This window comes from Squalius cephalus (genome assembly GCF_949319135.1).
Source record: "Squalius cephalus genome assembly, chromosome: 13".
NCBI classification, from domain to species: Eukaryota; Metazoa; Chordata; class Actinopteri; order Cypriniformes; family Leuciscidae; genus Squalius; species Squalius cephalus.
In genome coordinates, this window is record NC_137134.1 from 18,207,288 (window position 1) to 18,221,080 (window position 13,793).

Below are 13,793 nucleotides of genomic sequence, written 5' to 3' on the forward strand. Positions count from 1 at the left end.
AATTTGTATTTATTTGCACTACACACAAATACCAAACCATTTTTTTTTGTCTCAAATTGATTCGTAGTGGATAGATCAAGTAATTTCCTACCTTCAGGTTAACTACAGACATGTTTAGCTACGTTTGGCGCCCATAAAGTTTCTCTCTTTTAGGCAGATCTGCTACTCTTGTGCAGCACTGAGCCACACAGCCTTTGCTATGTAGAAACGGCAGACATTGATGGGTAAGAAGCGTATCTCACCCTGGACAGACGCCAGAACTTCTCACGGCAGCTAAAAGCTAACTGCTAAACTATACTCAGAATGATATCACACACAAAAATGATAAACAAATGGTCACTGTGATATTCAAAGCAGTTCTATAAACTTGTTTTTATGAATTATTATGGTGAAATAAACCCTCAAATATACCATGTAATAATAAACAAGTTGTGGAAAATTAGCACAAATGCTAGCTAGCATTTCTTTTTCATGGTATTGTTCTGCTGTTACTACTTAGAATGACATTGCACACAAAAATGATAAATAAATGGTCACTGAGATATTCAAAGCAGTTCTATAAACTGTTGTTTCTTATGGTAAAAAAAAAAAACTAAAATATACCATGTTGTGAAAAATTAGCTCTAAAGTTAATGTACCATGGCTTCACGGTATTATTATGCTGTTGGGGCTAACCTATTTAGAATGACATCACACACAAAAAATGATAAACAAATGGTCACTGTGATATCCAAAGCAGTTCTATAAACTTATTAACTTAAATATTATGGTGAAAAACACCCCCCTCAAACATACCATGTTGTGGAAAAAAAGCTCTAATGCTAATGTAGCATGTTTTCACTGTATTATTCGGCTGTTTGCAGAGAAACCAACTTGAAGTTTCGCCAGGCTCTGACTGTAACTCATGCTGAGCTGAATGGAGAGTCAGCTAAGCAAAACCTGAGGTCTTTTGATGGTTTGTATGGACTCTTTGGGCAAACATTGGAGCCATTCATTCGTAGTGACCAAAAGATAAGCTTTCGCTCTCCCTCTTTTATACCTCAGGTATTGTGTGGTGTGAGGAACCAAATGGGAATCTACATTCTTTCAAAGGTGAGTTGCATTGGAAAGGAGAGCGCCACCTTCTGGACACAGACCACCTGCTCCTTCGAGGAACTGTACTGCGAAACACAGACACAGCCTATGGACTGGCTCTATACACAGGTAAGTCAAATCTGTGCTATTAAAGGGGTCATATAATGCCATTTTTGTACAAGCTAATATGATTCTTTAGGGTCTAAATTAAAAGTTTGTAATATACTTTAATTAAAAATACTCATTAGTATTGTAAGAAAACACTCATTTTACCTGGTCAAAAACAGCTCTGTTTTCAGCACGCCGTTTAAGTGCATGTGTCTTTAAATGATAATAATAATTATAAACGTGGGATTATGAATTATATTGAGAATGTCGTACATAGAAAACATGCCGTAATGTACCCTGAGTGTAAACAGCCGCATTCATCGTGAAGCGTGCTAGCAATTTGCAAAGATTAATATAAATATTAATATAAAGTTAATAAAACGTTACACTCACTTCTTCTTCTGGAGGTGCAGCAGGAACACGAATAGTTGGTACCGATCCTTTTTTCAGGAGCAGCTTCTTATACTGACCCTCGTTTATAAAGCAGTCTGGTGTGTGAAATGATTCGCGCAAACATGAAAGCATTGACGTTGATCGTGGGGAATATTCCCTTCGAAAACAAAACTCAGCCACTGCGTCTTCAGCGGTTCGGATTTAGGAACATCAAAATGACTGCTGTGTTCCTTATTACACCCAAGAACAGAACACCACAATCGCTTAGACGCCATTCTGCTCATAGACAGTGCTCCAGCAATGACCGCACGGACTATGATGACAGCTCGCTCACGAGCGAGGGCGGATCTGTGTTGAAACGCTGCTGTCAATCAACAATCGTGGGAGGGGTGTCGATTTTGTGACATCACAAAATCGAACGGCTTGATTTGAGACAGGGGAAAACATATAAGGAGATAAAAAAAACACTGGATGGATTTTTATCATTTTATGATGGTTGTGTACAGGCACTGCCAACACACATTTCAGTACAATCAACTTGTAAAAGTGCATGTACCATTATATGACCCCTTTAAGGTGAATGCTGACAGCTGGTTGAAATGCACAGTCCCTAAATTGACATGTTGATGGAAAAAAATGAGAAGGGAGGAAAAATGTGTTAATACGTCAATGCTTTTGCATTCTCTCGCCAATATTTTCCATTTGCCCTGAGAAACTTGCAAAAATGCAACGTTTTGGGGGGAAAGCAAACTTTTGCGAGAGAATGCAAAAGCATTGAAATATATTTTTTGCTCCCATCTAATTTTTTTTTCCATCTCCATTTCCCTTGAGGGGTTCTGTAGAAATGGCCGGAGACAAATGAAAAATTAAATGGATTTCTTTGACCTCAACAGGCTCGGATAGTAAAATTCTGCAAAACTGTGGCAGTCTGAAACTGAAGAAAACACGGGTGGAAATATTACTAAACAAAACGGTGTTGGTGGTAAGAGAGAGGAAGAAACTTCATACGTAACTCTTAGTTGATATAGATACTATATCAACTATCATCTAACATAAAATTGACCTCATGACCAGTAGCTTGCTCGACCTTCTTGACTATATAAAACCATTAAAATATGTAACCATATATCATATCATATTTGTACATAATCAGTAAGAAATACTTAATTTACCAAAAATATAAGTGGGAAGACAATTAAATAATCTTTTAAATAAGACAATTAAAGTTTATATGTACAGTATAAATATTATTTAATGTTTATTTCTAGAAATAAATTAAAAACACATAATTTAGGGGTTACACATGTCTCAAATGTTGATAACAAAAATGCTAATTTGTATTTTATGTATGTTTTTAGTATATTGACCACCTGAGGTTGACAAACTAATATTATTTATATCTCATATATATCTATATCTCATGTTTCAGATTCTGCTCTTCATGCTGACGACGGCTCTCCTCCTCGCTGTGGGCGCGGGGTTATTTGAGTACAGGGTTTCCCCTCAGTACGACGTTGTGTCTGTCGTGCAGCGTGACTCCTCGCCTGCCTACCTGGGCTTCCTCTCCTTCTGGGGCTACATCATTTTGCTTAGTCCTTCTATGCCCATATCTCTCTATATAACGTAACAGTGGCTCTCCATATTCTCACGATGCCTTCCTTTGAGATTTAGATCCTTTTATCTCTGAATATTTTGCTCACTGATTCGTTGCCCCACACCAGATTTGAAGTGATCCACGTGGTGCACTGTTTCCTGATTGGCCGGGATGTTGAGATGTACTGGGAGGACAATGACAGCCCCGCTCAGGCCCGCACAACCACCCTGAATGAGGAATTGGGTCAGGTGGGCCACCTGCTCAGCGACAAAACCGGCACTCTCACGCAAAACCGTCTGCTCTTTCGTCAGTGCTTCATCGCGGGACACATTTACGGTCCGTCAATTTCTTTGACACTCTTTTCAGCCTTCTGTATTTTAAAACGTCAATAATGACATCTGTCTGTTTGTTCAGGTGACATGGCAGGGGAATTCAAGGTAGGATTTAAGAGATTCATTTATTCCTGTTTAAATCTACTGACCCAGAACACATCACACTTTTATTTCTAAAGCTATTTTATTTCTAATATCAAGCCACTAGACTTAAGCTGGAACCGGTTTTCCTGTGGTGGAATGAAGTTTTCCGACCAGCGATTGGTGGACAAGCTGCGTGAACGGAGCAGCCCTGAGTGCCAAGAGTTCTTCACCGCTCTGGCCCTTTGTCACACTGTCATGAGCGAGTGGAGGGATGGTTGGTAGAAATGCCACTTATTGCCATTATCACAATTTATCACAACATTGTATTTGTTAGAGGTAAGGAAGATGAAATGATTAAAATATAGCTGCAAGATATAATTAAAGGGGCAGCAATACAATAGATTTTATTAGAATATACGACTATTGGCCACCAGGGGGCCCCAAAGTTAACATTGATCAACAGGACATTACTCCCAGTGCAGAAGAATCACATGTTCAAAACCCTCCTTTTCCTCTTTGGTCTAAAAAATTGGTTATTGTCAGCAAAAACATTGATTTCTGTTTGAATGTTTGGGGTCGGTGCCATTTTTTAAATGTATTTTAAAGGAAATCTCTTATGCTCATCAAGACAGCATTTAAAAAAAAATACTGTAAAAACAGTAATTTTTTAAAATATTATTACAATTTAAAATAACTGAATATATTTTAAAATTTAATTTATACCCGTGATGTGAAAGCTAAATTTACAGCATCATTACTCCAGTCTTCAGTGTCACACGACCCTTTAGAAATCACTCTAATATGCTAATTTGCTGCTCTAGAAACATTTCTTATTATTATCAATGTTGAAAACGATTTAATATTTTTGTGGAAACCGTAATACCTTTTTTTCAGGATTCTTTGATGAATAGAAAGTTCAAAAGAACAGCATGTATTTAAAATAGAAATGTTTGGTAACATTAAAAAAGTCTTTACTGTCACTTTTAATCAACTTAATGTGTCCTTGTTGAATAAAAGTATTAATTTCTCAAAAAACAAATCGTACTGACTCCAAACTTTTGAACAGTTTAACAGACTAACTTTTAAGCTGTCGTGGCGCTATTCAAAACTGCTCATACTGAAGTTCAGACCTTCCTTTTTTACCTTAAACCAGTCAAAATTAGAATAAGAATAAAATGAACAAATACAATAGGTGCCTACACCTTTTTGATGCTTTAACCCTAATGAACAGATGCCAGATGGAATATTGCACTGAAACAATCGTAAAATAGTAAATTGTGTTTTATGAATATAGGTTTACCTCATTACCAGGCTGCCTCTCCAGATGAAGAAGCTCTGGTCTGTGCAGCGCGGGAGCTCGGTTGGGTGTTTCTGTCTCGCACACGAGAGACTCTCACCATCAGCGAGATGGGCCTCACGCGAAACTATCAGCTCCTGGCCATCCTGGACTTCACCAGCAAGAGGAGACGCATGTCAGTGCTGGGTGAGTTCAACAACTGCTCTTAAAGGGTTAGTTCACCCATTTTAATTCTGTCATCATTTACTCACCCTCATGTCGTTCCAAACCCATAAGACTATCGTTCATCTTCGGAACACAAATGAAGATCTTTTTAATGAAATCTGAGAGCTTTCTGTCCCTACGCAACTACACAACTGACACTTTGAGAGCTTCAAAAAGTTCATAAAGAGATCGTAAAACTAATCCATATGAATTGAGCGGTTTAGTCCAAATTTTCTGAAGAGACTCGATCATTTTATATGACGAACCTTTAAAGGGATAGTTCACCAATAAATTTAAATTCTGTCATTTACTCATCTTCATGTCATTTCAAACAATAAAATATTCTGAAGAAGTCAGTGGGGTCCAAAACAACATTGATTGGAATCTTTCATTGTATCTGCAAACATTTTTAAAACTTCCATTTGAAGTTTTAAATGAGTAGATGAAGTTACAACCCAAAGTATACTTCAGTTATGACGTGAACTCTTAGCGTTCACGTACAGCCGAACGTGTAATCTTTCAAAGTATACTCCATTTGATGGCGTCCGCTGAACACATGCGCACTAGAAAGATTAATTTGTACTAGTTTAAGCTGGAGTTGCATGTTTTTCTTAACCCCCTCACTCTAGTGCTCCTTAATGCAAGGGTATATTGTTGCTGTCGCAACCAAACTTCATGAGAACGCATGATAAACTATTTTACGAGTTGGCAATTTCAAATGAATTTGTACGATGTGATTCATACGAGAATGAAGATCCACTCCTAAACCTAACCATCAGTGGTGTGATTGCAGATCATACGAAAACATACCAATGAGATTGTACGAATTTGCCGCCAATTTTAAAAAACGTAAAAAGGTTACGAATTTCCATGAGAGTGTGTGGACAAACTAATTTGCGGCAAAAAATTCACGGCACTTATGCGAGCTGAGCGTACAGTACGGGTGGATGACGATCCGCGCTGATGATGAAATTTACATTATGCACACTGTACACATACCCTAGCGTACGCATAAGAATCAAAGTATACTTTGGGCTTAACTGTATGGGTGTGTGTGTGTGTGTAGTGCGGGACCCTGGAGGACAGTTGAAGCTGTACTGTAAAGGTGCAGATATGGTCATTCTGGAGAGGCTTCAGGGGGACTGGCTACTTCAGGAGAGTACCGAGAGAGCTCTAGAGGTGAGGCGACTTTAAGAGGAAACATGGTCGAGTAAGAGCTGATGTACGACGCAGTTGTTCATGTGTTTGGATGTGTGTGCGGTTGTCAGCTGTTTGCTCAGGGCTGTCTGAGGACTCTGTGTGTGGCGGTGCGCTCTGTTCCCGAAACCCTGTGGACGGAGTGGAGCCGCGCCCTCAGTCAGGCGGGCACAGCGACGGGTAACCAGGACACTGCGCTCGAAGACATATATGATCAAATGGAAAAAGACTTAACGGTACTCAAAGGGAGTTATTATGAAACAAATCAGTCTCTGGAGTCAACTTAAGGCAAATGATCAAATGGTTTAGCATTGTGTTATAAAACAATCCTTTTTGTGTAGCTCCTGGGTGTGACAGCTATTGAGGATCGTCTCCAGGAAGGTGTACCTGAGACCATCGCCTCCCTGCGGAGGGCGGGGGTGAAGGTGTGGGTGTTGACGGGAGACAAAACAGGTGCTGTGTTTTAGCATATAAGTTGGTTTGAAGAAGCGAAATTAAAATAAATGAATGTTGTCTGCTACTTCTTTTCAACAGAAACGGCTGTGAATGTGGGATACGCGTGCAAACTGATGGATCCAGACACAATCCTGATTGAAGGGGAGGAGCTTAGGTCAGAAACATTCCTATTATGCTAATCTGAGCTTTTGTCTTAATCAGCTGTTGCTGTGACAAGTCAAAATGCTGCATCACAATTTGCAAACTAGCCAAACTAAATGGTAAGCTAAATTTGTATTAGTTTTTGTCCACATCATAATTTTTTTTAAATGGTATGTTCATTTTTTTAATATACGTGTATAATAATATTAATTAATAAAATAATAAAAATTATAATTGTATTATTAATAAATAATTGTATTAATAAAATTAATAATTAAATGTATAATTATACTTTTTAAATAACTAGTAAGAATAATAACAATAATAATAATTAAAAATCAACAATAAAATATTTATGAACAATTAAAAATGAACAATAAATAATTAAAAATTAAAATTAAATAACATTAAATAAAAATTAAATATTAAACAACAAAAATAACAACTATTGTTATTATTTCCTCCAAAATTGCAATAGCTTTTTTTAATGTATAAAATTATACTATTGAAATAATTAGTAAGAAAAATAACAATACTACTAATAAAAAACAATAAAATATTTATTTTAGAAATTAAATATTTTAACAATAAATTAAATATTAAATATTAAACATAAAAAATAACAACTATTGTTATTGTTTCCTCCAAAATTGCAATTGCTTTTTAAATATAAAATTATATTATTTAGAAAATGTGTAGTAATAATAATAATAATAATAATAACAATAATTAAAAATATTTATTAACAAATAAAAATAATTAACAATAAATAATTAACAATTAAAATGAAATAACCTTAAATTAAAATAAAATATTAAAGAACAAAAATAACAACTATTTTTTATTATTTTTTTCATTGTTATTGTTAGCAATAGCTTTTTAAATGCTTGACTCTAAAAGTTTAATTTAAAAGGTAATATATTTAGCAAAATGCTAAAACTTGCATGTAAACAGTACGCGAGAAGGGGGTCTGAGATAATGACACAATTTTATGACCCATCATTTCTGTAGATTAATATGTTCTGATTGGCTGTGATATTGTGAGGACAGAATACTTGACGCTGGAAATTTGGTTAGAACATGCACAGTGTTACAAAGATACACATACACACGTAATATAAGACAACATGACTGTTGTCAATATCTGCAGGCAGCTTCTAGAGTCTCCTTCTCCAGATGTTCGTCTCATGTCTAAAGAGACAGAGGTTTGGACCACAGACAGGAGAGCAGAGAAGAGCAAAGCTGCGCTTGTCATCTCGGGTCCTGAACTGGTGAGCATTTAAAGCCAAAGGTTTATAAATAAATAAAAAATATCACGACTGTTTAAAGGTTTAGGGTCAGGGAGATAAAAATGAACACTTAAGAGAGAAATTAATACTTTTGTTCAGCAAGAATGCGTTAAATTATGGAAGCTTGTTTAATCCACTGAATAAAAAAAAAAGAAGGTAATTACGACTTTAAATCACGCAATTCCGACTTTGCCTCGCAATCGCGACTTTATTACGCAATTCTGACTTTGTCTCACAATTGCGACCTTATCACAGAATTCTGACTTTTGTCTCGCAATCGTGACTTTATATCACGCAATTTTGACTTTGTTTCGAAATTGCGACCTTATATCACGCAATTCTGTCTTTATAACTTGAAATTCCGACTTTATATCACGCAATTCTGACTTTATAACTCGCAATTCTGACTTTATATCACGCAATTCTGACTTTGTCTCGCAATTCCGACTTTATATCACGTAATTCTGACTTTATAACTCGCAATTCTGACTTTATATCACGCAATTCTGACTTTGTCTCGCAATTCCGACTTTATATCACGTAATTCTGACTTTATAACTCGCAATTCTGACTTTATATCACGCAATTCTGACTTTATAACTCGCAATTCTGACTTTATATCACGCAATTCTGACTTTGTCTCGCAATTGCGAATTTATATTACGCAATTCTGACTTTATATCACGCAATTCTGACTTTATATCACGCAATTCTGACTTTATAACTCGCAATTCTGACATTATATCACGCAATTCTGACTTTGTCTCACAATTGCGAATTTATATCATGCAAGTCAGAATTGTGAGATGTAAACTCGCAATTGCGAGAAACAAAGTCAGAATTGTGAGATAATAATAATAATTCATTACATTTATATAGCGCTTTTCTCTGCGCTCAAAGCGCTTTACATAGAAGGGGGAATCTCCTCAACCACCACCAATGTGCAGCATCCACCTGGATGATGCGACGGCAGCCATATTGCGCCAGAACGCCCACCACACACCAGCATATTGGTGGAGAGGAGACAGAGTGATGAAGCCAATCAGTATATGGGGATGATTAGGAGGCCATGATGTACAGAGAGCACTGGGCAAATTTGGGATTTCTTTTTGACCACAGAGAGTCATGGCCTCGGTTTAACGTCTCATCCGAAGGAGATAAAAAGTCACAATTACCTTTTTTTCAGTTTTTTATTCTGTGGTGAAAACAAGCTTCCATATTAAAATTGATCAAAAGTGTCACAAAAAAAAAAGACTAAATGGAAAACTTTAGTAGATTTCTATTCATCAAAGAATCCAAATATGGAATGTTTCTTGAGCAGCAAATAAGCATATTAGAATGATTTCTGAAGGATCATGTGACACTGAAGACTGGAGTAATGATGCTGAAAATTCAGCTTTGCCATCACAGGAATAAATTACATTTTAAAATATATTACCATAGAAAACAGTTATTTTAAATTGTAATAATATCTCACAATATGTCTTACTATCTACTTTCTGTACATTACAGGCAGAATTGACCAAAACGGCAGAATGGGGGGCGAAGTTTGTTGCTCTCTCTGATCAGTGCCAATCTGTGCTCTGCTGCCGTGTGACACCGGCACAAAAGGCAGAAGTGGTCGAGATGGTCAGGAAACATTCGACTTCGATTACCATGGCAATAGGAGATGGTGCCAACGACGTGAACATGATCAAGAGTGAGAAAAAACCGTAACTATTTTAATGCATCATTATTTGTTATTTGGCGAAATAAATCAAATTTGCACATTGCTAATAAATAAAAATCTTCGATATTGACTAGCGGCACATATTGGCGTGGGTCTTTGCGGCGTGGAGGGAAGTCAGGCGGTGCAGAATGCAGATTTCGCTCTGGCGCAGTTCAGCTTCCTCCGCAGGCTGCTGCTGGTGCACGGGCACTGGTCCTACTATCGCATCTGCATCCTTCTGTGCTATTTCCTCTACAAAACCACTGCTTTTGCTCTAGTTCACGTCTGGTACAGTTTCTACAATGGCTTCAGCGCTCAGGTGCAGCAACTAGGTCACTTAATCCACTTTACACCCACCAACCCCAACCGCACTTTGAAAATATCTGCTATTACAGTCAAACTGAGATCTGTTTGAGATAAAATCAACATGCAACATTATCTGTTTTTCCATTTTCTGCTCTCTTTTCCAGCCCATGTACGAGAGCTGGTTTATTAGCCTCTACTCAACAATGTACACGTCTCTACCTATACAGTGCGTGGGTTTTTTTGAACAGGTAAGCCAAATACAGAGCATTTTGACCAATCATTCACAACAAATCCAAAAGCTGATTGGTTCATCTGTCAGTCTATCTGTTTACATTGACTCTGGGATAGGACGTGAGTGCCAAGAGCTGTCTGTGCTGGCCGGAGATCTACTCCATTGGACAGAAGAAGCAGCTTTTCAATCCTTTTGTTCTGGCCGTCACGCTCCTCTACTCCCTCTACACCTCCATCATCATTTTCTTCATACCTATGGGAATATTGCAGTACTCTGCTCTCGATTTTCAAACCTTAGCCGTTACGGTGGAAACGTCTGTGGTGCTCACCACCACTGTCGAGGTAAATAGACGGCATAAATAAAGGCTGCAATATTTACGTTACAAACAATTGTGACAGTGATAACTGCATTATCTTGTTCGTGTCTTGTCGGTTTTAGGTTATTCTATATACAAAATTCTGGACCAAGTGGAACATCGCAGCAGTCATCTTTAGTTTAGTGGTGTTCTTTCTGTCCACACTGGCTCTCCATAGCACTCGCCTCTTCACTGCCTCACCTAAAGACTACTTTTTCTTGGGTATTCATGTCTGCAGATTAATAATCATTCATATAAATTGCATATCTCTAGATGAAGAGACAAAATACATTTAATCATGTCGTAAACTTTCTATATATCACCTAATCAGGCTTTCTGTTTTTTAAAAACAGTCACTACGAAGACCAATTTTAGCTATTTTTAATTATCGTTTGTTTTTTTTGTTTTTTTTAATTTTAGACCTTAGAATAACAAAAAATTATATTTCTATGATTTTAGTTGTTGCCATGACTTATCCAGTAATCACAAATGACTGCAAAAGGTTTTGTAAAAATAATAATATAGATTTTCAAAATAACCTTACCTGAATGAACATTAGAAAAAATAAATACATTAAAAATATTAGAGAAAATGGATATAAATATGAATAATGATAATAATTTTGAACCCTTCCTCATGTTTTCAAAATGTGGAATCCTGCATGATGTATTTATTCATGTAGGCCACCAGAGGGCAAATGTAAGAAGTCTTTACAGTGAATTTCAGCCAGAAATCCTTTAATGTCGAACTCCTTATTGAATATCTGAATCTTCAATTTTCAGGAGCATCACCAAATGCTTTCAGTACCCCTGAGGTTTGGCTGACCATATTTGTGACCACCTGTATTGCTGTCCTCCCCTCAATAACCATACGAGCCTTAGGTGTTGTGTTAACAAACCCCAACAAACATAAGGTAGATCCTAACTTTTTCTAATTAACATAACATATATTACATGTTGTGTTATTGATTATGCTCACCATACTTTGCTTTTTATACATGTAGATACACAGTTCAAAGAATGAGCCTGTTGAGCTGCAAAGGTTTCGGAGAGGTACCTTTCAGCGTCGTTCATCCTATGCGGTGTCCCAAGGGAAAGGCTTTGGTAAGTTAATCACCTCAGGAGTCGGGCTTCATTCTGCAGCGCCCCCAAAGGACGGGAGAGTTACAGCAGATGGTCTGAAGAAAGAATCTCCACAGGGTTCACATAGAGAAATGAATGGTGATGTTTCATGCTAGCATCTTCAGTGTGTTTTGTCATGCACTAAAAATGTAACAGAAATGTCAGTAGCAAATATTGTAACCAAAGGTCAGTGGTCCACAAACCCAGGATTTTTGGCGCATTTCCAAAATGGAGGCCCATCATACACCTAATCCAATTGATAGCGATATATTACATCTTTTGTACGTTTTGGGTTGGGTTTGTAGGTTTTAAAATGCAAAAAAGTTTTTTTTTGTCTCAGTGCTGTACGCATAAATAGGGACAAACAGTTGATTGGGTAAATCCCATGATCTTTAGTTTCGTAATATTTGGTCTTTTAAATATACTTGTATTTTTGCACAAAAAAAAAATGCTTTACAAATAAATGTATTTAACTGAAAATGTATTATTTTTGTTTACTGCTGCAAACAAATCCAGGCTAGATAAATAAACAGACAATAGCATGAATGTGTTCAACAATGGTTTTATTTTATTTCAAAACACGCAATTTACCCATATTACCATTTTTAGGTTTTTTTTTTCCTGTAACAGTTATTACTCCAATTTGTCTCCTGTCCATTTGCACTAAATGAAAAGTGCTCCACAGGCTCTCTGGCTCCCCCTTTAGGACAGGAGGAGGAATGAGGCTCTCCATGATGACATGCCCTTTAACCTTTAACAGCTGCCTGAGAACAAGTTTGTGTGTGCATGTGAAGCTTCAACAGGATATTAAAACTAGGTAGTCTTCTACAGAAGATTTTGAACAGGGACAGGTATTTTGTCCTTCAATATCTTAGTTTCTAGGTGTTTACATTGAACTAGAATGCTCAAATTCATGAACCAGGGCAATGCGACAGCTTCAGAAACACACACTGATTGTTTTTTTGGATTGTCTTTACCCTTTGATCAGTCTTTGGCTTGGGTAGATGTGCTCTAAGGAGAGTTTGTGTGCATGTAATCGTTTTCATTTAGAGCTATTTATTTTGCGCATACTCTTCCCTACATAGTGTTTCAGTATATAATAATCTGGTGAATTTGCTACACTGCTAAATTCCCTGCTTTAAAAATAAAGAATTTAAACCAACTCAAGGTGGTTTGCTGTCTTAGCTAGGTTATCTAATCAGCGATTTGGTCTCTCAGCCCGCCAAGCACCCAAAAACACCTATAAAAAAACAACAAACCAGATTGAAGAATCCTAGCAAGCCAGTTCAGACTAGTTTAATATGGTTTTAGCAGATACATAACATTTCAAGTTTTCTAGTCTATAATTGGTGCAGGTGATATCATCCTAGTGACTGAAGTGGAAAAGAGCCTGAACCAGCAACATTGATTAAGATTGAGGTAAAGGCTTTTTCTTTTTGTTGTATTTTTGCATAGTTCTCTGTGCAAAGACTACAGCCTCAGCAGCTCTTTATTGACCGATTTGTGGTTAGAGAGCAGTTAGCGCAAATGTTAGCACTTGCCTGGCGCTAGCTCTTTTCAATTGGTCCAGCAGTGTGGGAGTAGGTTAGTTTGGTGAGAGAACAATGTAGCCAGGTGCTAAAGTTGGTGTTAGCATCATGCTTAGCATGGAATTTATATTTATTGTCCATTTTTGGTGGCTAAAATTTCTTGAAGTTAAATCTACCTCTTGAAACACCTGAATGTTTCCTATAATTTACTATACAAATCTACAGGGAAGAGCGGTTGCAAAGTTAGCTAATGTTGCACATCATAAGCACCACAGCAAGCTAAATAGGGCAGTAGTCACCTACTTGACCAATGAGCCTCTTTCCTCCTTCCTTTCTCCTCTTCTCCTCTTCTCCTCCTCTCAGCCTGTCTTCT

General features: G+C 37.1%; 1 protein-coding gene across 1 annotated transcript in view; it reads left to right on the forward strand.

The window, feature by feature from the left end:
* The window catches only part of atp8b3 (ATPase phospholipid transporting 8B3), a 16,773-nt gene extending 4,338 nt beyond the window's left edge, over positions 1-12,435 (forward strand). The window contains exons 8-28 of the mRNA XM_079889534.1: positions 154-224; positions 864-955; positions 1,045-1,203; positions 2,469-2,557; positions 3,005-3,198; positions 3,297-3,505; positions 3,584-3,606; positions 3,703-3,859; positions 4,880-5,068; positions 6,153-6,265; positions 6,355-6,519; positions 6,625-6,736; positions 6,818-6,893; positions 8,031-8,151; positions 9,682-9,868; positions 9,973-10,196; positions 10,348-10,431; positions 10,532-10,756; positions 10,854-10,992; positions 11,553-11,683; positions 11,774-12,435. Coding sequence (XP_079745660.1) covers positions 154-224; positions 864-955; positions 1,045-1,203; positions 2,469-2,557; positions 3,005-3,198; positions 3,297-3,505; positions 3,584-3,606; positions 3,703-3,859; positions 4,880-5,068; positions 6,153-6,265; positions 6,355-6,519; positions 6,625-6,736; positions 6,818-6,893; positions 8,031-8,151; positions 9,682-9,868; positions 9,973-10,196; positions 10,348-10,431; positions 10,532-10,756; positions 10,854-10,992; positions 11,553-11,683; positions 11,774-12,007 — 2,994 coding nt within the window. The 3' untranslated portion in view covers positions 12,008-12,435. The remainder of the gene's footprint in view (positions 1-153; positions 225-863; positions 956-1,044; positions 1,204-2,468; positions 2,558-3,004; positions 3,199-3,296; positions 3,506-3,583; positions 3,607-3,702; positions 3,860-4,879; positions 5,069-6,152; positions 6,266-6,354; positions 6,520-6,624; positions 6,737-6,817; positions 6,894-8,030; positions 8,152-9,681; positions 9,869-9,972; positions 10,197-10,347; positions 10,432-10,531; positions 10,757-10,853; positions 10,993-11,552; positions 11,684-11,773) is intronic.
* The last annotated feature ends 1,358 nt before the right edge of the window (positions 12,436-13,793 follow it).